We start from the raw sequence: 25,641 nt of genomic DNA, 5'->3' as shown, positions 1-25,641 counted from the left end.
TGGCAAGATAATGGAATTCTCTCCGTTGGAGGGGAATAAAGTGGAACAAAAGAGATCTCAAGATTTGTTTCTGAAGATGATTAAGTTTTTAAATATAGGTGACAAGAATAGTGGAGGGGTGGAAGGTCACAGTTGCTATGCAGGTGCAGCAACCTGGTTTATGGATAGCAGATAATTCACAACACCTCTGTCTCCTTGATTATTTGAGGTTTTTTTTTTTTTGATACTGCCCCCAAGTGCTCTTAAAGAATTTCTGGTAGCAATACTGACTTCTGTGATGATTTACTCCATTATTAACATGTAGGTGTTACCTTCTGGTTTTAACATAAATCTCTGAAGAGTGATCGTTGAGGAGGTTACAAGTGAGGCTAGTAATGAGAGGAAATTTTTGGTGCACTAGAAGGCTGTAGTCTTGACCTAGATTTAATATGCATCCTTGAAACGAATTGATGCACAAAGGAAGCTTGCATGCTTACAGCTTGTCTGCCGCTTTGAAGGGAAACAGGAACACTTCAAAAAGAATTTCAAGTTGGGAAAGTGTCCTTCGCTCTGGTCTTTCTGAATCTTGTAATTCCGAACATTGTTGTTTGTCTCTGAACTGGCTGGTGGCTGCGGGTGGAATACGAGGCAGACCGCTTGGAAAGCTCCAGCGAGGCAGCTGTGGATGGGAGGCAGCAGCGTGGTGTGAGGACCCCCCATTTCTGCAAACGATGAAGATGTGAATGAATTCACAGTATGTGGCCTTTCCCAGATAAGAGGTCAGGCTGGATAACAATGGCCTTCTATTGTTTGAGGGGGATTAAGCCAGATATTGGGGGGGGATACGAGCCAGAGTACTGGATTTGTCACCAAAATGAATATTCAGCTGAGTTCCCCATATCAGTTAGTCAGTGTTGATTTGCATAAACCAAATATCCCTGCAATGCTGAGTCGTATTTGTTTGTGATGTGTGACAGCATTTGAAAGCACAACAAATGCAGGCATCTAGGCTGGAAGAATGTAGGTCACACTGAGAAGCTGCCGTCTCGCAGGATTGTCATCTGCTTCGTTAAGAATAGATTAATTGGTAGGAGATGATCTGGCAACAGCACTACTGCTAATGTCCCACATTCTCCCTTAACGTGACCGAGTCTGGAATTTCTCCGTATCGATACGGTATTAGTGAAACTTAGCCTGTAAAGGTAGTTTTATGAAGATACTGTAAAATCATACTGAAAAACTGAAGATTCAGGAAAGAGCCGTGGGGATGGTTTGGAGGGACTGATAGGACTTGATCACTCTGTTGAAGAGGAAAGATACCTTTTTTTTTTTTAAAGAATCTCCCATTTAATCTCTTGTGTTAAAAACTAAAGGTAAGTTGATTGATTGGATTTTGAGAATCTGCTGCATTCCTAAAAATAGATGCTGTAAGTAAATGAGTGGTTTATTCAGATACACACCATCACACTAGCAAGTATCACTGGTTAAGAATCTTTAGCTTATCTTTATAGAGAGAGGGGTGTGGTCATAATTACTTTTCTTGATACCTGCTCTACAAAAGCACACATCTCGGGTACTGTGGATCCCTAGCAGTCGAAGATACAGCTATTCTCCCAGTAGTTTCTCTGCTTGTTACTATGAATGTCACTAAGAAAAACAGTTCCGTGGTGTAGCTGTTGCTATCAGGGTGGTGTGGATTGAGGCTGGTGACCTCGAGATAAAGGAGTGACTGTTTACCCAAGTGATAGTTCATGAGGGTACTAAAACCAAGTGTGCGGTGGGTTGTGCAGTGAGTGGGTGCCGAATGCGGAAGGTCCTTGGGGAGAGGAGAGGCCTCTGGCTGATAGGCTCAGTGTGAGGGTGGGAGGATTGACACCAGTGATGGGATGTGTGGGAAGGAGGAGCGGAAAAAAAAAAGTAACACTAATCACATCATTTGTGGCTGGTGGAATTAAAGTAATTAAATCACTTGTTTCTGTTACCATTCTCCTCCCATGCCTAGCTCAATCAAAACTGGGCTCTCAAACGGGACACTTACCTTCATGGATGTTTTCTCTTAGCCAGTTGTTGTGGAACTTTCTTAGACTACTAGAATTAACTAAGTGTACCTTTCCTAAGGTTTCCTCTAAGGTATGTGTTACTTTATTTAGATGCAACTTCTGGTGCTCTGTAAATGCAGAATTGTCACGACTTGAAACCTTGCCGAGCAGGAAGAGTGAGTTCTTGTTGCTGCTCTGGTTTGCACGCTCCGCACTAGGAAAAACTTAGTGTGGAGTTGATGAAACACATGAATTCACTGAAGTTTTTTTTTACTACCACATGAATCCATAGTCTGCCTGTATCTAGAGTCCTTCGTTGCACTCCTAGCCACTGAATGTCAAAAATTATGGGATTAAAGGTTTAGAAAAGGACAGCAAAGACAGCCAAGAGGCCATTTTAGTGTTGCCTGCTCTGTGATTCCTGATAGCCTCTGTGCTGGTCCTGGGGGCTGCTGCTGGTTCTCCCCATGGCCTTCTGCACGTGGTGGCCGTGGGAGTACTGCACTGCATCGATTCATTTTCTGGGGCCCCTTTGCTCCGACTGCTGAGGCTCTGCTCACCGCTCCTGGCACTGGGCTGCTCTGCCTGAACAAGTTATGTAGGTGCTCTCTAGCCTGCAGTTGAATAGGAGTCCTGACTCATGGTAACTTTGGCGGCTGCAAGGAAACTCGGTCATGTAAGTTTGTATCATAAACGACTGTAGTCTTTTTTTTTTTTTGTAAGCATTTATTTTAGGTCTGACCAGTGCGGTAGCAGCCTTTAGTTAAAATGAATGGGAATCTGCAACATGGTCTGACGTAACCGCCAAGTGTTGTCTGTCATCTGTGTGGAATGGGTACCCTACATTATTTATAACTTGTTTTGTTTTGCAGCAGTTTGTATGGGGTTATCTTAGGCTAACAGCAGCAGTCAGATTGCCTGGCTCCCTGTATTCAGCTGGTGAGAGGTACCTGTTTGCCTCTGTTCTCCATCCACATCGGGCTGTGTTGTTTGATCACCCTGCTTAGCTTAAATTTTTGGAAAGCAACTTATAAGCTTGTTGCTGCATTAGGATATAGAATTTTGTTTTCGCAGAGGAACTAAACTTGCCTTGAGGGCAAAACATTAACTCAGTCACTGACTGATGGTTGCTACCTTGTACAGTTCCCTTCTCCTTTTGTCTTTCTTCTCCCACCTATTCCCCTCCACTAACCAGAACAGGCAGGTTCGGAAACATCTTGTTAGTTTTTGAAAAAAGTTCTATTAACCTATTTATTAAATTTATTATTAATTTTCTTTCATATAGGTGCCTCATTTTTGCTTTGTCTTACAGCCGTGTTTGCTTGTAGTAGATAATGTCCTTTCAGCTTTTGGAGTCACCTGCAGTAGTTGGTGCACTTGGAGGTTTTAGTGTGAGGTCAAGAAAAACGAGACAAAAGGAAGAGTCTTGCTGGAGAGTGTAGCTTGCTCCATGCGTCAGTCTCGAGCTGTTGTCTTGCTGCTTTTATTGAAATTAAGATGACAAAATGGACTTGAGACGCGTAAGTAACTTGCCCCGGCTTTTGTAAGGGGAGGAACTGCCGCTGTATATGCTGTGTGCGCTACGCAAAAGAAAACGAGCCAATAAGCATGCATGTGAAGTGAGCTTTCTCCTGAAAGAGGAAGACTAGCTGTCTTATTTACTTAGTTACTATCTTGTTTACTCATGAGATTAAATGTATTTGAAAGCTGGAGAGGAGGGTGGATTCAGTAGTGTAAAACCAAGAGGTGTGGAGCTGCTGTGCTGTTTGTACATCCTCCTACAAAGGCATGAGCAAAATTAGTATTGCCCACTCAGTTTAGACTAAGAACACTGTGTGTGTGCATCTTGTCAGACTCTGAAGCATCGATAGGCTTCTCATTTTGATTCAATCACTCGTTTTTTGTTGCTGGTCATGCTGCCTTTCCCTCTTCCCATTCTGTTCCTTCCCAAGTAGCTGACCATACTACACATGGTCAGGGCTAAAGACAAGGAGGAGTTCAAGTGCAATGTAATCCCTCACTCCTGATGAACAAATGTCTTGTTAGAGAGGGTAGTTATGACCTAAAGTACCAGTTCCTTACCTGGATCTACAGTTTCTCAATATGCATAAAAGAAGCCAAGTCGTCCAGGTTTTCAGGTTTCCTCTTGGTCTCTGTCACGCTGATAATCTCATTCAGACTTGTTTTAGTGAGCAAGAGTTTGAGACTTTGTCTAGCAACTCCTTTTATTGTTTTATTACAATTTTATCCAGAGAAAGAAGGTGCCACAGAAATCCACCTGTTAGAAGTCCACATGAGATCTAAGCTACAAGCAATAGGGGAGGATAATGTGGGTTCCAGCTCCTTTTAGAGACCAGTTATTAAGAGTTCTCTCCTCTCTAGCTGAACGCCATGCTTTCTGCCAAAGGTAGCAAATCTGTACCTCAGAAAGAATTGCCATGACTGTAGAGGCTTGTCCCAGCTAGCCTAAAGCTTCCTCCTGTTCCTTACTGCGTCAGCTGAATTTTGCTCTCTCTGATAAAACTTACGCTTTTGCTCAAGCTCTTGCCAAAGGATGAGTCTGTGAATAGCTTGAGTTCCTCTTCCAGAACAGTCTGAATGGTGATTAGTTTGCACACTTGCAAAGTATTCCTAAATACTCTACCAAAAAGTTGTAAATCTCAGAAGTGGCACTTTGGAATGGATGCCTATTCCTTTCCTATAGCTGACAAACTTACACAGACAAGTGACGGGAGACATCCCAGGGAGCTGTAGAGAGGCTGCTCCTGCGGCCCTGCAGCTGCCTCCCGGCAGCCCTTGCTAAGAGTAAGAGCTGCAGCCCGTCTGGCAGGGGGAGAAGCCCTGCTGCAGGCGAGGCGAGAGACCGCCTGGGAAAAAACAGTCCTTGGATTTCATAGAATCATCGAATCGCAGGATGGTTTGGGCTGGAAGGGACCTTCCCAGGCCATCTAGTCCAACCCCCTGCCATGAGCAGGGACATCTCCAACCAGACCAGGTTGCTCAGAGCCCCGTCCAACCTGACCTGGAATGTTTCCAGGGATGGGGCATCTACCACCTCTCTGGGCAACCTGGGCCAGGGTTTCGCCACCCTCAGCGTGAACAATTTCTTCCTTATATCTAGTCTGAATCTCCCCTCTTTTAGCTTAAAACCATTCCCCCTTGTCCTGTTGCTACAGGCCCTACCAAAAAGTCTGTCCCCATCTTTCTTATCAGCTCCCTTTAAGTACTGAAAGGCTGCAGGAAGGTGCTTCCTTCTCAGGAATGAGAATTGAGATTATTACCGGATAATCTAATCTGTAAGTTTGTCAGCTATAAATGAACTGCTTTTAAGAAGTCACTGCAGTATTAAAACCGAGTTCAATTTAAGTTTTGCTAAGAAGCAGGTTTAGTTTTTTGGGGTTTTTTAGGGTTTGTTTTTTTTTTTTTAATGTGGAGTTAAGGTTCTTTAAAACAGGTTCGTATATGCTTGTGTAATCCATGTGTACTTGCACAGTTCTCTGTAGGGCTGAATCAAGTGGTGCCAGTGTGCTTAGGCACAAAACAATCACCTGGCCTGGGGTTTGCTATTGCTCCTCCAAATAAACTCTTCTGTCTGAATCTTGTGCTTCGAACACCTTTCACCCCAAGTGCAAAGCATTGTCTCAGCAAAGTCCCAGCTCTCAGAATCGGGTGTGACAGCTGGAAAACCCAATGTTGAGACTTTGTCTTGTGCTGAAGGTGTGAAGAAGGGAGAAAACTTTAGATTTCTAATATAAAGCCTCTGAAAAATAGTACTTAAAATGTTGAGTGTGGTTGGGAATGTTGTATATTCATGCTGTGCAGGTATGAATACCTTGTAGGATAAATATTTTGAATGACCTAAGTAGTAACTGAGATCACTTAAGAGCTTAATTAAAACCAGAACTCTCATCTCGTACCTGATACGCTTGGAAAGAGCAAGTGTCTTTACAGCTGAAGCTTTCTTACAGAATATTTGATCTTAACTGCTTCATTGATGACAAATGTGAATGTCTGCATATTCTTAGTAAAATAACATTCTGAAGTGTTAAAGCTTGTTTGCAAGACTTATGTTGATTTCGGAGAATTTATAATTCTGGACTTGCTATATTTGGAAAGCTTGTTACTGGGAGGGCTTGGAGGAATCACCTTTTTATTAGTGTTATGCTCTAGAGATTAATAAACTTTATAAAGCAGTATCTGTCTTAGGAGTTTGTTTTAGAAGTCATCTTCTGCATTAAGGTATTAAGCTTCAGAAAGACTTGTAATAAATCTGTCTTGAGAATTGTGGGATCTCATGATCAAATAGTTCTGTGCAAAAAGACTAGACAAAGTTCTACAAAGGTCTATGCCCGAAAGTTAATTTTGTAATTTTAGAAGCGTCCAGGCTTAGTTATTGCTGTATTTTCCTACTGTTGGTAAGTTTTCTTGTATTGCGTTTTTGCTTTTTAAATAAAAATATTTTAGGGCTGTTTATTGGGCCCTACTGTAGGCTGTGAACATACCTGAAGGATACAGATTTTCTCTCTGCTTCTGTGATGGTAGTGGTGTGCTGACTATAGGTATGTTGCAGTTTGCGCTCTTTGTATTAATGTGCCATAAGTCAGTGTTCCTTCTGACTTTGTGAATTTGAAAGCTCTTAATTCAGAGAAAGATAGCAGATAGGTTTCCTTCTGCTTGGTCAGTCTCTCTCTTTACTTAATGCTGGAATTTCTAAAAAGTTAGGCAGTAAAGATAACATTTATATCCTTTTGTGGCTATTAAAGCACTTGCAAGAGCTCCACCTTGCTTTAGTTGTTTGAAGTGGATTAGTGTGGGGATATTCAGATGCACCATCAGACCCCTGGAGAAAGTGCCATAGCTCAGGCTGGAACCATACCTCCTTCAGGAATACTGACTGCTGGGAGGGGTGCAGGCGAAAGGGGCCATCCAGGTGCGCATCAGAAAAGTCGAATGTGGCCCGAGTTCTGCCGTGTTAATCTGGGTGTTGATAGCTGCGGTTTAAGTACACTGCTAAGAAAAATACTTGCTGTTTCCAGAGCCTGTAGCACAAAGGTGAGCAGCGTGAAGACACGAGACTTGAGTATGTATTCATGCACGTTTGCTTTTCTTTCCTGAGTTGAAAATACATACTGCTTTGCAAATATACTTTAACAGTACTTACTAACAAATGAAATACAAAATGCACTTATTCATATGCTGCTTACGGTCTGCAGTTGATGGTGATCTGACGTGCAGGTTGACTGTCAGGCTCCTGGCGCGGCAGCGTTGCCCCTCTCTTGCCCTACATTCCGCTTCCTACCTCCCAGCGTCCTCACCGAGCTGAATGCTGTCTTTGTTTGGAAAGAATGCAAACAAAATTCGTGCTGTCTGAAAAGGGCTAGCTCATCATTTGTAGCTCTGAAATGGACTGGAAAATAACTTTTTCTCCCTCCCTCTTGTACTGATGGCATTCTGTCTTTCACTTTTCAAGAATGGTTGGTTTGTGATTTAGCAACAGAAGAGTGATCTTTACAAAACCTTGGCAGGGGCTTGAGATGGTGTAAAGTGATATAGAGCTGTTTGGATGCAGTGATTATGGATTTAAAACACGCCGTTCTGCTGATGCAAGTCCTGGGTCTTCATTAATGTCTTTCGTCTGAGAGCAATGGAAACGCAAAACCCTTGAGCAAACAGTTCTGTATTCACCAAGACATTCAGATACTTAAACTTACACAAATAAAACCAGAATGCTTTGTCGGGAGTTGTTGACAATAACCTCTGCTGATGTAGAAGATGATGGAAGAGCTCAACTTCAGTGGCCTGATGCACAAATCTGACCTTCCAGCTCCTGAAACTCTTCTTGGTCAGCGTGTTTACAGTGATGAGGCAGAAGTGACTTTCAGTATTTGTGTAAGGGCAGATCTTGTTTGCACACATCATGAGATGAACTAATGGTACTTCTTAAGCTTTGATACTCAAAGACCAGTAACCTAAAGGATCCATAGATGGCTTCTGTTTTTTTTTTTAAAGCCGTGAGTTCAGGTTTTGGTCAGACCTGGGCCCATATATTACTATAAGCAACTGGTACAAGACTTGAAATTGTATGGAAACCCAGAAGTGAGCCAGAAACCAGGGATGATTTGCCTGTAAGGAGATTTCATTGTTAAACTGCGTGAGCTATGCTGAAGTGTAACAAACATTTCCAGATTTTTATTTGAAAGTGTAGAGTTATATTAAGTGTTTAATAGGCTGGGAGCATACTTCCAGGTTTTTCTTTGAATTCCAGTTTGCCCTGTTGAAGTTGATGAATATCTTATTGACACTTAATGAGGGAGTAATTTCATGCTCATCTCTAATTCATTAGTTCTGTCATTATCCTCCTGTGATAGTAATATGTCCATTCTGCATGCCATTCAATTTTTATGCCCGTTACCCTCTTAAACTCTTTCCTGAACTTACTGGAAACTCCCCATACCTGTAGTCTCTTCTCTCTGAAGCTTTTGTGTTTCTGCCGACACAATGTCGCCCGTGACTTCTTTGGGAAGACCTAGAACTGAATAGGCATTACAGTGATGCAGAAGTCTAGTTTTTCCAGTCTGTTAAAACTATTTTGAAAGTATTTAGAGGCAAATAGTCATTGCTATTTATAACAATCTTTCTGTTATGAAGGCTGAACTAGTATTACATTGTAATCGGAATGGAAGCTGAGTATAACATGGGATTAGAGATTTATTTTATCCCCAAATACTAGAGTTAGCTAAATCCCTCTCAGTGCAGAGAAGAGTTAATTTCCTTGGCTGGGTTAATAGCTTACTTTATCTTAACGCATAAAAAGTGGCTGTCAAACATCCTGCTTTATCTGGGCAGAACCTAAAAGTAAGTGTCACTGTATAAAATACTTTTATTTATGATCTTTTGGCAAATGCTGTGTTCATTTGTTTGATAGCGTTGCTGTGGAGCACTAGATCATAGCAAAAAACTTGGTTAAATGCTACAAAACGTGGGGATAGTTAAGTGTATTTGGGGCAATTTTGTGTGTTGGCTATCGATCATTCAGGGGGTTTATTTTTCAAACCACATGCATACGATACTAGCTATATTGCTTCATAAATTTAACATCACGTAAGTGATGAAGTACTGCTTTGGCTAACTGGAAAAAAAAAGGAGCACCGACCTGAAACTGCAGTCTGAAGGTCCCAAGCTGACGTCCTAGAATTAGTGGACAACCTTCACCTTTAGTCACTGTACTGCTTTAAATCCTTAGAAATGGGGGATTTTGCCCCTTTACACTCTGGTTCATGTTTATGAAATACTTGGTAACTGTAAGAGGCCCCGTGAGGAGCTGCATTTGGTATTCATTTAAGGGTTATTCTCCACTTTCCTTTTTGGCTGCATGTATGGTGGGTGTCCATCCAGACAGTGCCGTTCCCATTCCTGCCCCTGCGCCACGCAGGCCTGTGGAGAGGGGATTCTCCCCGTGTCGTCCGTCACACACACCCCCCCCATTATGTAGCCTTTCCCAGAGAGACTCTGGTATCGTGATTTTTGTGTGAAAAGATTTTAATAATTTAATATTTCAATGTTAAAATGAAGCAGTGTGTGCGGTGTATATAGAGCTAGAAGGAGTTGGAGTTGGTGGAGTTTAAAGCAGACTTCCCATGTAGACTTCTTACATAATAGTGTGTTTCATAAATTCTATTTAATCTTACTTGGTATAAAATGACCTTGTAGATTTAGGAGGGAAGTTTGTGATTGCGGCTGCTGCCTTTTAAGAAGTCTAAATATAAACAGATTTTTGGAAAGCATGAAAAGTTATCAGCGGTGTTTCTCTGATTTGAATTGAAAGTCAGAACTCTGGCATCTAATTAGTGTCAAAGCATTTTGAGAAGATGGCTTGTAGTGCTCCTGCTCCACTGGGTATAGTCTGTGCTAATAATTCTTGTAGGCAGTTTTGGGAATCACAGAATCACTAAGGTTGGAAAAGACCTGTAAGATCATCAAGTCCAACCGTCACCCCAACCCCACCATGCCCATTAAACCATGTCCCGCAGTGTCACGTCCACATGTTCCTTGAACACCTCCAGTGACGGTGACTCCACCACCTCCCTGGGCAGCCTCTTCCAATGCTTCACCACTCTCTCAGTAAAGACATTTTTCCTAATATCCAGCCTGAACCTCCCCTGGCGCAACTTGAGGCCATTTCCTCTTGTCCTATCACTTGTCACTTGGGAGAAGAGACCAACACCCACCTCACCACAACCCCCTTTCAGGTAGTTGTAGAGAGCGATGAGGTCTCCCCTCAGCCTCCTCTTCTCCAGACTGAACAACCCCAGCTCCCTCAGCCGCTCCTCAGCAGACTTGTGCTCCAGAGAGAAGGTTGAGGGAAGAGAAGGTTGAAACAAGACATGATCCTCAAGCCTCTTCTGCTATGGAGGAGCTGGTGGGGGGTCCTCATCCTGGCTTGTCTTGCATGGCATCTGCCTCTGTCTGAGCTCATCTCTTCTGGGGAAGAGCGGTTAGTTTGTACACGTTGCGCAAATGAGCTTTCACCAAGGTCTTAGACAACAGTGTTCATATTTCTCTGTCTCGGATGGAAATTTCTCACCAGGTATGTGCCTGTTCTAGGGGTTGCCTCTCCATTGGATTATAGTTACTCCGTGAAAATAAAATGGTAATCTCGCAGCCTTCTGTCTCTCGTCTTTGTCATGTGAAAACAGCTGCTGGTTCACAGAGAAATTCTTAGGTAACAGGCATGTAATAATGCATTTTGTACTGCTGACACCCATCCCTTGTTCTTATTCTGTCTTCAAATTTATCAGTTTCTTATTTTAATCATCGTTTGTACAGTGCCTCTCACTTTTGTAAGTAGTAGACTTCAGATAGGACAATTTACTACACCAGGATTAATAATGAAAATATTAAATACTGGTTTCACTATTGGTCTCAGCTAAGGATCTGTCTTCAGTTTGACAGTTTCTTCTTTCCTAAGTTTTCTCAGTACAGCTCTCCTTCGTCTCCTCTTCAGTCAGTCTTTGCAAATCCCATCGTTAACTAACTTCCTTGGGGTACCATTTCAGCTTTGCCACAAATTAACACGTGAATTATTTTGTATTAGTTGGTATTAAAAGTAAAAACCTTACTCATGCTCTGTCAAGATGGTCTCTGCTAACTCTGAGTTTTGAGAGTCGTGGTTACACACATCTGTCAAGTCATGACTTCGCTTGTGCCGTGTCAGAGGCTGGAGCAGGGATGGACCCGGACGAAGAGACGTGGCAGCTGGCTGCCAGCTTACGCTGACAACTTGCCTTTTATTGCTGGTTGAAAGCTGCGTGTTGCTTAAACCCTTCTGCTTACATTATTGAAGCTTGAGGTTGACTGTCTATAAACCATGCGCGTCTGTGTTTCGGTCAAGAGACAATTTAGGGCTTCTGCTGCTTGTTTCAACAGCGTAAAAAGCGAGATGACTGGTTTTAATAGTCTGGAGTCTTGTCACATGCTCTGGTGTAGCCTCTCGCACTGACCGCTTTGAGTTATGTTAAGCAGGGAACAAGCATTAAGATTTCTGTAGTTAATGTTATTCTTACAGGTAGATTACTGGAACACGATTAATGGAAAGGAGAATCTTGGAGAAAAAGGGGCTTCTTTTTTTTTTGGAGAGGTTTCTGAAATGGTCGTATCATAATGATTAGGTATAAGCATAACAAAATAAATAAAAATAAAAATTCACCACAGTATTTCACAGAATTTTTCAGTGTATGCGAAATATTGTGGTTTAATCATGTTTGGGAAAGACTCTTTTAAAAAGTAAACAAGAAGAAAGCTTTCTATTTTGTTTAGGTTGTTTAAATTTATACCCAAAGTCCAAAATTTCTTCTTTTTGGAAGTTCTCCAGAAAAATTGCAAAAACCTGGTATTTTCTTTCTTAAAACTAAGCAAGAAACTTACAGGCTTTTACAAGCCAGATCACCTTAACAATGTTAGCTGAAGGTGTCCGTTGACCGCCTGTAGACCCTTTGAGCCCCTGTTTGCGTTGGGAGCCATGCTCCTCTTGCATTCCAGCTTACTCGGACATCCTTGGTTTACCTGACGATTCAGTAAAAGAAGAAAAAAAGCTGTTCTGTCTGCAGCAATTCTGAGTGGTTGTGGAATTGCTTTTTTTGGTAAATAAATGCTAATTACTTCTTTATGTGTTTGTTTATTTTAGGGATAGACTTCAAGATTAAAACCGTTGAATTACAAGGAAAGAAGATCAAGCTACAGATATGGTGAGTAATATACCCAAGAAGCTACGGTGTGGCATCCTTCCGGATGGCTTCTGTCGGAAGCAGGTTTTCGTGAGAAGAGATTACTCTTTCTGAGATTACATTCAGGTATCTAATTTTGTAACTGTGTTTTGTATTTCCAATAGTGGTAAAGCTCCGTGTGTATTCCCGTGGACTATTTTTAAGAAATGGGGAAGAGATCTGTGTGTTGCTTTTATAACCACTGTTAGTGACTGCTCCCTTGGAGGCTGTTGGCAAATCTCCTGTTTGGGAGGACGGGATCCTCACAGTGGTTAGTGGGGAAGTGTTTTGAAACTGGCATTTTCGAATTAGGAGCTGCCTCGAATCTATGACTATAAATTGACTAGTAGCCTTGCTTTGCATCAGCAAGAAAGTGCAATCCACATCTGCACTTACGTTTTTCCGTGGTAAACTGTGGAGAGTTTCTCAGCTGGCTGAGAACATGGCTGCTTTTCTGTTGGGAAGTCTTAACGTGAGGCAAAACTTAAACTCTATCCTTTTAGCTTGCTATGCATGTCTAACTAGAGATTTTCCTTCTGTTTTAATGGCCCTGTAACAAGTCAGGTCAGGAAAGCTAATGGCTTCTCTTAGCCTGCGTGTTTGTTTGGACTCCTTCCCCAGCCACATACACACTTGCTGGTGCATTCGCCAGCTTTACTGAGAGTTGAGTACCTGAATTTGGTTAGAACTTGAATTTAGCTATTTTGTCCCTACAAATAAAAATATTTTGACTTGATAATGTTGACGTTTGTAGATACAGATGGATGTGTTCCAGTTAGAAGGAAGCACTGGTCTTCCTCTGTCTGGGGAAAACTGGCTGAATGATTATCCTTCCTAATGAATGTATTTCGAATCCTTCTTGTTACCATCGCTCTGAGCATCCACCTTGTCTCTCAGTTGTTTCTCATATCCCAGTCCTGCAAGCAGAAGTTGGCCAACTTGGTTATTTTGGTTTGTGCTCTGCAAGGGAAAGAGTTGTCGAAGTTGATTTTGTTGTATAAACCGCGTAGCCAGTCGATAAGGAAGCACTTGGATGATGAAGCAACACAGCACGCTGGGATGCTTCAGCAGGGAGCCGCAAAGGGTAACTGTCTTTGTAAGGGCAGTGTTTTAGACGGAGCTGTCTGAGGAAGGATGGGTATAGATCAACTGGGAACCGAAAGCGGAGCAGCGGAGAGGAAGGGACTGAGAACATTAGCTAAAGAGGCGTTCAGGTGTAATGCAGCTTCATTGATTGACTTGCTGGGCAGCTCTTGTACGAGTTCACCGGACTGTTAACATTCAGATTTTCAACCCAGATCAAACCATAATGTCTAACTATCATTTTGTGTCATATTTTTCTCCCCAACAGGGTAGGTGCTGTGAATTACTGTGGGATAGAAAGGTAGAACAAAACATTGGAATGATTTAAAGGAAGTGTTAGATTAAACTTAGGAAAAAGTCATCATGAAATGTAAAAACTGAAAATATGGAATACTGAGGCTGTTTAATGTGTATACAACAAAGAAGCTGTATGCATTGTGGGTTTTAGTGGCTTAGAGAAATGAAGAGGGGTTTGGGTGAGCTGAGTTTTATGAAATTGCAGCTTTTAAACGTTGGCAAAGTTGGGAGGCCGTTGTTGGAATCTGCTTCTTCTTCCTGCCAGATCAAAATTCCACATTTGAAATGAAACTCGGAAAGCAGAAAATGAAGTTCCTATGGGACGCACTTTTGGTGAGGGGAAAAAAAAAAAAGTTAAAAAAAAAGTCTAGGCTTTGTAATTTCCAGCTTTTCCTGTACAAAGAGTTTTGCCCAGCAGTGGTTTGGTGGCTAGACCAGCAGTGTCTTTTTGGTGAAGATATTTTGTGCAATGCATCTATATTTAACCATCGCTTCCTGTATTTAAACTCACCCTGTACTTCTAGGAGTTGTGCAACATATTTCCACAATTACACTTTACTCCGGCTGCAGCAGTTTCGTAAGCAAGGGATGCATTTAGAGGAACGTTTCCCTTGTAAACCTGAGGCTGTTCTTGCAGCTTTTCTTCTGTCCAGAGTATGGGTCGTGCTTTTATAACTGAAGTAAACGCATAGGAGCTGAATCAACAAAATATGTCTTCTGAGTCGTAGGCAGCGCTTCCACTGAGACACAGCTCTACACTTGATTAAGCTGATCAGAAGATAACAAAAGATGGGTGGTGAAGAGAAAGCAGACTCTTTCGGTTAAGGACAGGAGATGAGACCCGTGGCGCTTGTGGGCTTTCAGTTAGTACCGCGTTGCAGGTGTGCTTGTATTTATGGAGCATATTCATGCTCAGAATTTAGAGGAGGGATGACAGCTATTTCATTTGTGGTTTCACCCCCCTCTGAAAAACTATCATTCCGTTCGTGAGATTGCCTGTCGCTTTGCCCTGTTTCTTGTACACACATCTGAGCTGCTTCTGGTGGCTTACAGAGACAGGACAGCGGGTGCAATGACATTGGCCCAGTCCACGAGTGTAAGCCCAGCCACGGCTTTCCAAAGTGCCACCATATCGGAGTCCAGCCCTTCACAACGCTATTTTCTTGCTTCCTAACAGTCTCTTGTTAGAAGCAAAGGCAGTTTTGTCTTGTCATTGTTGCTGTTATCATCATCAGATGATAATACTCAGATTGAAACCTCTAGGAGTGGTTTTTTTTTTTAGAATAGTGACATTCAGCTGTTTGCAAAATGACAGATGATGGCAGAATTTTGTACCTTAAAGAACTGAGTATGTGTTAGCCATTTCCCAAATATGACTGAGTTTCTTTACTTAGAGTTGCTCAGTGTTTATGAAGGAGCTGTGTTCAGTGAGCCATCGCTGGCAAAAGTGGTGGCTGAACAAACCTGTTGCTTACCGAATAAGCTTTCTACATCAGTGGGAGTGATTAAGTATTCAATTATGTAGCATTTGTTATTTACACAGGTGTTTTCACATACAGAAAACAACAGAAATAAACCGTTCCTCAGTTTATTGACCTGCTTCTTGCTGATCCATGTAATCCTCCATCACCCACATACTAAATCTTTCTCGTGCTGCTGTCCTGGTACAGGACTTGCTCTCAGACTGCCTGCAAAGCTGTGTCACTGTGTTCTACTGTGGCTGGTACTGGCTTTTGTCCTCCTTGGGGTGGGGTGCAGTCTCAATGGGCAATTAGTTTTACAGAAAACAGATAAAACCGGCACTTTCTAATACAGCTCTGCTGCTTTCCCACCCTGCAGGATAGCTACCTGCCTCTTCCTGGGTATGGAAGATGAGCAGACGTGGCAGTATCTCAGTCGTGCCTCGACCTCTAAAATTATATATAGGAGTAAAGCAGGAATACAAAGGTCAAACTGAGTTAAACCTTGCCAGAGGTGAGAAGCAACTTGATGCTTCATAGCTATTAAAAACTGGGGTTGCTGTTCAGTAAGGATCAAGCTAGGATTAAAGCGTTTTCATATTGCTCCAAATGTAAATGTGCCTGTTGTGAAACGATGTTGAACTGGGGAGAGGGGAGGCTGGGACGAGAGGAAGGGGAGAGTGGTGGGGCTGGGTAGCAAGTGGGACTGTGTGTTCAGGGAGCTTCTGGAGAGCCTCAGCTAGGCTGGGCACGCCCGGTGTGGTGCCTGGGCTGCAAGCAAGGGCAAGGTGGGACACAGCCCTCGAGGCTGGCCTTCTGGAGGAATGAGCTTGTTCAGGACAGATCCATCAGGAGGACTACTGCTATGTCAAATTCTGGGTGGAAGCACATAGAAGAATCGAGTATCTTCTTGGTTAGGTTATTGTACTACTTGTCTGTTCAGAAAAATTGTTGATGTGACAGTATATGATACGATGCGGTATGGAAGGTGACCAGTGGTGGGCTTAGTACAGGATTTGGGAGAAAGGATTTAGAGTATAGATTGGGCAGTAGAAATACTTATGAAGGGTGGGACCTGGGAGGGTTGACAGTGATGAATGTCTTGAAAAATATGAATACAGTAATGCTCGTAGTACGGAGAGGGGAGGGAGAATAAAAGAACTAAAATAAGAGATTTCTGCTCCAGGGAAAGATGGTGTTACCATTGCAAAAGCGATGAAACGCTTTAGAGGAATACAGTAGTAGAGCTAAAAATTCAGCTATGAAGAGTGTAATATCATACACTCCAGGAACTCTGATAGAATTGCTGTGAAATGGAAACCAAAAGGCTTAGGCATCCTGTAATTCACTAAACTTATTAGCATAATGTAGCCATTGAAAAACTAGATGTGATTTTTCTGATACCGCTGGTGCGATCATTTCCAGTGGGCAGGGAAGTAAGTGTCCCAGTCTTGACATAATGTACAATTTTGATTAGCATGCCCTAGAAAGAAAGGGGCAAGTAGGATGATCAGAGGGGTGTAATAGCTATTTTACAAAGAACTGGAAAGATTAGGATTCTTCAGGATGTCAGAGAAGTGACCAAAGCACATTTTTAAAATCCTGAGTGTAGAGATTGGTATAACTCAACTGCCTTTTTCCAATACCAGAATGTTAGTTTTGGCGTAAGGCTAGAAGGTGGCACATGCAAAACACGAGGAAATGAAGTTAAGCTGTGAAACTCTTCATCACAAGATGTTGCTGTAGCTGCAGATGTTCACGGGTTCACAAGGGATTCACGAAGGAACAGTCTGCTTTGGACTGTTAAATACACAGATGGGATCTCTGGCTCCAGAAGTCCTTGAACTACACGGAAGTGGAAGCTGGAAAACCTCTGGCCTGACCATGTACGGCTTTCAACTGCTTGTGAGAATGCACAAAAGTCAGATCTAGGTTTGTCATCCTGGTGAAGCGAAGGCTGAAAGGAAATACTGCTGTCATCTAAAAAATGCATAGTGGTAGCAGACACGGAAGAGAAGGAAGAACCAGCAGAAGTGTGAGACTCTGGGAAAAGCTCTAGTTCAGCGTAATGGAAATGAAATAAAGGGGAATGCGGAGGGGAAAAAAACCTGGATCGGCCAGGTGTTTCAGAATAGAGCTTGACAAATAAGAAGATTGTGGTGTATCCTGTTCTGCTATTGCAGGAGCCCTCTTTCCAGTTACTCACGAATATTCTGTGAAAATTAGTTGCAGAAAATACAGCTACTTTCTGGTCTCTCTGCTAACAGACTCTGCAATCTGAGGAAACAACTAGGAACGTAAGAGGTAATCCTGAGGTGGATTTACATGATGTTGATATTGGGAGAGTGAATCCAAAACAAAGCAAAAAACAACAAAACCCTGATGCTGACTGTGGAATGCTGGAGGGATTGCCATTCAAGAAATAACTGCAGTGTTTGGGAATAGGTTTCTAGGGATTATAAACTGAGTGGGGTTGTGTGAACAGTGGGTGACCAATTGGCCTTTTCAAGAGGTCTGTGTTTGCTTTTCCAAGTCAGAGTAGTAAGTAATCCCAAGTTTCCTTAAACAGCCATGTGATGTATACACATCTAGTGTTAAACAGTCTTAAACTAGTCTTAAACTGATGTTAAGGAGTAACCAAAATACATGGGTAGAGCTGTATGAAGAGTTAGTTTTGCAGGGGTTCATGGGGACCAACAGTTGTTGAGTCCTCACTTGTGACTTTTCTATTTACCAGTTTTTGTGCAGATGCCTGGCGTTGTGTCAGTGTGTGGTCTGTGTTGTTAAGCCAGAACAAGGAACTCTGATAGATTGAGGTGAATGACAGCAGGCACAGGTTAGCAATGTGCTTGGTTCTTGTGCGCCTGGGACAGGCTTGTTTGCAGAACTGCTGCCCCAGGAGTGTCTGCGCAGGCTTGTTGCAATGTGGTCCCTTGCATTGTTAAGGCCAGAAAGTTGAGATCTAGAAGGCTGGATCCTGAAGAGCTTCCAGAGCTGGGTAAGACAAATGATCCGTTTCTCTTCAGTGGCCTGTGAAACAATCACACTTGATAGTGTTGTGTTATTATGGAAGCAGTACGATGACAGAATTGATTCTGTAGTAAGCTGAAAAACACTTAATTCGGAGATTTGAAGACATCTAGATTTTTTTCTTTTTTTCCTACTTAGCTGCTACACTGATCTTCCTGTCTCTACATAAAACTTGTATGACAGTGTATTTTCCTACAGTCTTACTGACTGATTCCAAATTTTAGGAACGGCCTTATTTTTTCAGTATGCAGCTCTTAACTGTGTAGAAAACCATAAAGTAACATTTTCCTATCAGTGCATCTTTACTGGGAACACTTTTACGTGGCTAGAAAAGTGTCCTCAGAATTTTATTTTATTCGTCAATGAGCTCGTTGCAAAAATAATCATCCGACTTGGAACACCCGTCCAGGTGAGAGAGATGTGCAGCAGCATAGCTATCCAAAATAGTTACACGTGTGGAAATTCCCTGTTATATGCAAGTTCTTACATTTATTAAGTATGGTGGTGAACAGCCAAAGCTGCAGACAGCACCACTAACTAGGGTACGATTAGTCTCATTAATTTTTGCAATTATCCTAGGAACTTCTAAAAGTTAACTCTTGCCACTGAGAGCTTTTGAGACCATTCACCGCGTGCATAGCTCAAGTTAGAAGAGACTCTTCTGGCATGTCAGTCTGACTTCCTATAAAACGATTAGATACTTCACTTGTTATAGATTTATATTTTTTTTTCTGGCTGAGTATTTTTCAGAAAAGCTGAAATTTGCTGGTCATGAAGTATCTTATAGATGTTCCTTTGTGAAGGAAAGTCTTCGACCCAGTCGCTAAAGCTTCCAGAGTGTGCCTGATACCAGCAGTACAGTTTCTTCAATGCAGTATTCTGCTGCATAGTTTTAAAAATATTATAAGAAGAAACAGTGGGACAGTAATAAAATTCCTAGGATTATTTTGCTAGGAATTATTTTATTTAATACGTTGAAGACCTTTATTTCAAGCTATGTGGACTGGAAGGATCTTCACAGATCATCAGATATAATCTCTTCTTGTTGCATCCGTGTAAATCTTTCATAAACAAATCATAGTACATTTTAAGGTTTCTTTAGTCTCTGCTAGGTCAACCGGAAAGCTGTCCCAGAAATTCCTTTCTCTGTTGTTTAAACCTCTAATATGATATAGCTTATGCATACTTTAATGTTGGCATGAGAATAACTTAAATAGATTTTTCACTTTCCTTGAGCTTCTTCCTAGTCCCACAGGACGATCTTCTTTGTCTTCATTTTGCAGTGAAACAAAGCAAGTTCTCTCGGTTTCCTCCTGTGCAGTACGGCTTCATTTTCCTTGCCTATCTTAATAGTCCTTTTTATTTTAGCTTGGAGAGCTAGCTAGCTTCCACAAATGTTTTTGCCTGCATCAAGGATTTATTGCATACCCATAGCTTTGGAGCATATTCTTACATCCTAGAGGTTTGAACAAAAGAATGGCAAGCCAGGGCAGTAAACAAGGCATGCGGTCTCCAATTCTCTCTCTCCATTTGCTTAGGGTGGATTCATCAGTCATAGGCAGTTTGAAAACCATAACTCATTTCCTCTGTTTGCTTCAGTCAGTTCTCTAATCTCACATCCATTAAGAGTTATCTCTGAATAATGAATGGAGAATCCATTAAGAAGGGGAAAGGGCAAATATAGTACTTATTTAAAAAAAAAAAAAAAAAAAGGTGGAGGGGGGGAAAACACTCCAGGTTCTTTGCTTTTTCCCTCCCCAGCTTTCTTTTCATCCATTATCTTAGCTTCAGTTGCCAGAAAAAACACTGGAGGAGTTAACTAAGCAAGTTAGTTGTAGGTGCATAGAACAGGACAAGCAATGAGTAACAACTAAGTGTTGCCAACGCCAAGTTGTGTAAAATCAATCTGAATTCTTACTGTGATGGCTACTGACCTTGTCAGGAGGGGAGAAACGGCAGATGCCGTATGTCTCGATGTTTTTGGTAAGGCTTTTCTGACACTGTCCTGCTTGATACAAGCAAGTTAGGGGGAAAAGACTTAGATGAAGGTGCTATCAAGTGGATATAAAACTCACGGGGAGAGAAAATAAATGATGTGTGAGTAAGAGTTGTGCTGAGATATTTTGCAGAAGTCTGTCGCGAGTTTCACGATAGGCAATGTTTGCTTTAATGGTTGGGATAAGGGAATAGAGGGTATGTTTATTGTATTTAAGCTAAGCAGGAAAGGATGAAGTTGCAAAGTACAAATTGTGTAGAGGACTGGATTATAATTCAGATTGCTTTTGACCACTTGGAGGAACGTCGTTGAAAAAGTCGTGTGAAATTCAGTAGAGACAAATGCAAAGTTATCAAGTTCAGTATGTGTAATCAGTTACTCAAATGTCAGAAAAATCTGCTTCATCATGAGGAAAGGGAGTGGGATGTGTAAACAGGCGTGCCTAAGTCTTCTAGAAAATATTCCTGTATGAGGCTGGTAAGACTTCAGCTGGAGTAGTGTCCTGGTTTTTGCTAAGACATGGGCAAATTGGAAGGATTCCAGAGAGTAGTAAGTGAGGCTGCATATCTTAGACCTTTGGCCGCTGAGTAAGGTCTAAAGAGCTTGAGGTGGCTTGAGAAAATTCAGAGAAGGTGCAAGAGCCGTGTTTGAGTATGCAAAAAGCAGTTGTAGAAAGAAGGGAAATGAACTCCTCTTGTTACCTGTGGAAGGTAAGACCAAGGATTGATGGCCTTAATTTGCACTAAGGAAAACCCAGGTGTGCCATCAGGAGAAATGTCCAAATGAGACAGAAAGGAAATGGGGGGGGCGGGGGGGGAATTCAAGGCAGCAATTGTCAGAGGTCTTCGGCAGAACATCAGGCATCTTTCAGGAATAATGTGGGTATCCCTCAACAATTTGTAGAGCCAGGGAACGGACTGGATTGCCTCTTGAGGCTACTGCCAGCGAGCCAGAGCTCTGCGCAGCGTGGCCTGTTAGAACATCTCTGAACAAAAAGGTGCTCAGGTTTAGGACCTGCCCCTGTTCCTCCTCCTCTGCTCTTTGCCCTCTTCCTGGTGTTTGTCATCTCCTAGGAGGAGATAAAAGATGGGGAGCAATCAGCCTCTCAGGCGGCTATCGTGTGTGCTAAAACTGTGATCTGGGGTTTGAGCTAAACAGAGCCAAGAAGACTCTTTAACAAGAAACTTCGTAGAGCGTTTTCCCTGCATCTCAGGAAATTTTCCTCCATGGCATCTTCAGAGTTCAGGTCTTTTTAATTTACTCCCCATTTGCCAACTGATACTTGGCCAGAAATCTGACGCGTGCTTAAACAAATTGATTTGGCAACTACAGTCCGCATTTGTTGGTTCAACTGTAGGTGACGGGGCAGTGGGGAGAGCCGACTTTTCACAGGACTCGGTGCCTGGTGCTGTCCGTGTTCTGCCGAGGCGTTCACTGTGACCTCAGGAATGGTTGAGAGGGAAGTGAGTTGAGCTAGTTCAACTCAGTCCGTGATCTTTTCTGAGGTTACTGGTTTGTGAGTGAGGAAATGTGGGTCAGGGGGGAACGCTGTGTCTTTCTGAAGGTGGTTAGGGAATGTTTAATCTCAGTTTAGACCAGTTTAAATTTGGAGGCACCTTTGATTCTACCTTGTGTGAATAGTGTCACTGAAAACGCTCTGTGAACATGTAATCTGTTAGCTTTATGTCCTCTGCAAGACACGAGAATACACAGTTAACTTCTAATTCGCAACTTACTGGCATGTGCGTTTGTTTACCCAAATCTCATGTGTTCCATCAAAGATATCAGAATTAGATGGGAGAATACATACTGTCATTAATCTTGCATGATCAGTTTTCAGCATATTGCTTATAGAAATCAAGGATTTAATGTTACAGTTACAGTACATCTTCTAGATTTACTTCCATACACTTTGACCTAAAATTTCAGGAATATAAATTTGTAAGATCATGTTAAAGCTTTATAGAACTGACCTGAAAACAAAATTCTTCTCGGTCTTAAGTCTGAGTTCCAGAAAACGTTGAGTGATTGTCTTCATGGCTGCTCAGCAGCCGCTGAAATGGAAAGCGATCTTCTTGGGCACTGCGGTGGTGTTGACTGGATAGTTGGCTCAGGTCATTGCTGGTTGCAGTTCCAGACTGACTTGACAGTGGCACTGCTAAACAACCTACGGTGTTTTGGGAACTTCCTACAGAAACTTGAGTACTGAATCAGCTGGGTTTGTGCAGTGTCTAATCAGGCTGGTCAGTGATTATGGTATGTAACTTAAAAATTGTAGATGGAGTTTTAAAGTGGCTTATTTTTAGGTTCATTTGGAAAGAACTGGTCAGTAACAGGAGAGTGTCTGGGACAACAATGTTTCTGGGGTTGTACAGACACTCCCACTGCTGGAGCTCACAGTCCCGTTGAAGAGTTGGTAGAGCATTTCTTGCTCCTGTTTTCGTCCTGTCCGCTACCGGGTTCCACTGAGGCTCAGAAGTCTGAGGCACTTCCCTGAGATATGAGACTTGGAAATAAAAGTTTCTCCTTTTGGGTGCAAGTTTCAAGTTGTCAATAAAAATACAAAGTTTATAATGAACAAATTTCTACCATGACTTGATACTGCGTTTATTTATTGTGGTAAGAGACCAGAAGACCTACTGCAACTTACCACTTTGCTGTTCACCACTTTGCTGTTCAACAGATAGCTTAATCTTCTGCCACCTTAGTCGTCTAAGCTCAGTTAAGCAGTCCAGCGTCTTCTGTCTGTCATAGTTGACTCTGAAATGTGTTTTGAAAAAAAACATCCCCTTTAAAGTAAAATCCAAAAGAGAAACTTCAAGCCCTAAGTTTCTGTACCCTCATGGGCTGGCTTACTGAAGCGTGCCCTTTTTGTTCTCTAAGTGTTCAGCTACGTCTGGGAGGGAGTGGGCCTTCCTTGAAGCTACTGCTGATGCACATTGGAGTGTGTCCTACCGCTCTTGGAAGACATTGCGCATCCCTCGGTAGTGGTGCAATAGAGCACGTACCACGCCATGCACACTTGTCTGATAGGTACACCGTGCTGGTTTCTTTAGAGCTTGCCTCTGATACGTACTCTTGTCTGTTTTCCGCAGGGACACAGCAGGGCAGGAACGATTTCACACCATCACCACCTCCTATTACAGAGGTGCCATGGGGATCATGCTAGTATATGACATCACCAATGCCAAGAGCTTTGAAAACATCAGCAAGTGGCTCAGAAACATAGATGAGGTGAGTAATGTCTCTAAGATCCCGGAATTGAGCTGTTTGTTGTGACCCATAGAGCATGTGATGAGTCCCACAGAACTCAGCCTCTGGATTGCAGCTTCTGCTTCTACCCTGGCAGAAGGCATAGCGCATGAATTAACACGGGGGTTTGGATGCGGTTCTTAGGCTGGCCTATGTCCTATGTTCCCTCCCTCCACTCTCCCTCGAGCAGTGGCGTGAAGGATCGCAACACTACACAGGGGCTAGTGGTGTCCTAAAGCGTCCAACTCGTACATGAGCAAACTTTGTTTCTGTGCTGGAGAATGCTTAGAGGTAAGGAATACACCTTGTGCTAACTGGGAGTTGCAGTTTTCAGGAGGAGCTGGCACCACAGAGTGGTGTGCAGAGAAGCAATGCTAAGCTGTGAGCTGTAGAGTAGCTATAGAGTACGTCATTTCTAGTACTAACCTGTTTTATAAGGACGACTGTCTAAAGCCTCAAAGATAACTAAATACGATCACCTCCACTCCTTCAAAATTGATGTCATGAAATATTTGCAAGTTTATCATGGCTGTTGCAGGTAGTATGGCAAACTGCTGTTGGTGAATGTTAGCAAACTACTCAAACCTGCGTAACTGAGTTTTTGTCCTTGTTGGAAGAGTACCGAACAAGGAGGCTGGTAAAATTTCAGGGAAGGTCAAGTGAAGCACAAGAAACTGATGTGGAAATATTCAGTGCCTGGATCCCGAACAGCTCATTCTCCGGGAGTTCTGAGGTGTTAGAGAGCAGCACAACTGTTAGTTCTTGCTTTTGTTATGCTGTTCCCAAGTGGAATAAATGTTTGGATTTTCCAGCTTCATTATTTTCTTGGAAAGCATCAAGATGGCCCTGTGGGACTGAGCGTCAACAGTTGGGTGCTGTTGGGTGTTGCTAGTTGAAGCCTTGAGGCTGGTGAAAAGTTCTTACGGAGCAAAAATGGGACTTAGTTTCCCATTTCTCAGGCTGGGATATCAATACTGTTTATGGAAAGGTACACGTTTTGGTGGCTATAGAAGCGGGGGGGGGAGGAAGTAAGACAGCACAGGAAGAGACTCAGCGGTGAGTTGAATGTCGACTTGAAACCAAGGCCTTTAGATGCTGCAGTTGCTTTGTTTAAAGAAACGTAGTAGTATCCAGGAAGTTGAGTAATGGATGTCATTCATGCCGTTGTGTCTGAGCAGCGAGTGTTTTTGCTGACCTCATGTTTTCAAATCTGTGTCACACAAACTCTGCAGCTGATTTCAGGTGCGTTGGGAAGGCTGCATGGTTACTGCAGTTTAATAAGGGATGTTTGACACCTTAGGAAGGCTTTTTTGTTACAGAAGGAGCTCACTAATGGAGTGCGTTTGCAGAAATGGCGGGTGAAGTCATCCTCTGAGGCTCCAGATGCAGTGTTGAGGCTTCCTGCTAAAATGTGTGGCAGGTGTACCCACTTGTGTACAGGATTATTGCAAATGATAGTTGTGGATGAAGTAACTCAGTGCTTTGGTTTTACAAGGAGTTAATATTGCCAAGGATATTCTCTCAAGGAGGAGAATTTTCAATAAGCAAGCTGCTGTTCTGAATTGCTGTTCTGTGCAAGGATATTTGTCTTGACTTAGCAACAGCCAGGAAACCTAGAAATGTTACTCTTTGGTTCTTGCTAAATGCTTAATTATTTAAAGGTCACACATTCTGCAGATATGTACTATGCCGTGCGCTTTTGCTTTGGGCTGGTAGGCATTAGTTGAGTTGCTCAAGTGCACATTTTGTACGTTGGAGCTGGCTGTATTTGAAAGAAGTCTGTTGGCGTGTAAGCAGTTTTGTGTGTGTGTGCCTGAAAAGTTAACGTTTTCAGAGTCTTATTCTACGCGGTATCTTAATCTGCCTTCACTGTCTGATTGCTCTTCCTCCTTGTGACCTGAAGGAAAAAAACTGGGGGTGATTCTCCTGAGGAATGTGAAGTGGGTTATTACTGTAAGCAGGAGTACTGGGTACGGGGATCTCTTGCCTCTGTAGTTCTATTAGTAATTCTACCGTAAAGTAGTATTAAGACTGTTGGAGTGAAAGTAAATTTAGATTAGGCTTTCCAGGAAGCTTCTCATGGCAGGTTTCAAAGTACTTCAGTTATCCACTTAAGTGATGCTTTGTGCTGCGGCTGCTGAAGCTTTTCTGCTAGTCTGGTGGATATCTTTGGCAATATTCTTTCCTTACTATGATGGATATTGGCAGTACTTCAGTAACTGAACAGCCAAGGATTTTTGCTC

The 25,641-nt window shown here is 42.5% G+C and overlaps 1 protein-coding gene across 1 annotated transcript in view; it reads left to right on the top strand.

The window, feature by feature from the left end:
• The window catches only part of RAB10 (RAB10, member RAS oncogene family), a 47,498-nt gene that overhangs the window by 14,960 nt on the left and 6,897 nt on the right, over positions 1 to 25,641 (top strand). Inside the window, exons 2-3 of the mRNA XM_059827622.1 lie at positions 12,202 to 12,262; positions 23,242 to 23,380. Of these exons, the coding sequence (XP_059683605.1) occupies positions 12,202 to 12,262; positions 23,242 to 23,380 (200 nt within the window). The remainder of the gene's footprint in view (positions 1 to 12,201; positions 12,263 to 23,241; positions 23,381 to 25,641) is intronic.

The sequence above is a fragment of the Gavia stellata genome, chromosome 2 (genome assembly GCF_030936135.1).
Source record: "Gavia stellata isolate bGavSte3 chromosome 2, bGavSte3.hap2, whole genome shotgun sequence".
Lineage (NCBI taxonomy): Eukaryota > Metazoa > Chordata > Aves > Gaviiformes > Gaviidae > Gavia > Gavia stellata.
Note: the sequence above shows the minus strand (reverse complement) of the source record. Positions and strands in the feature narration are given on the sequence as shown.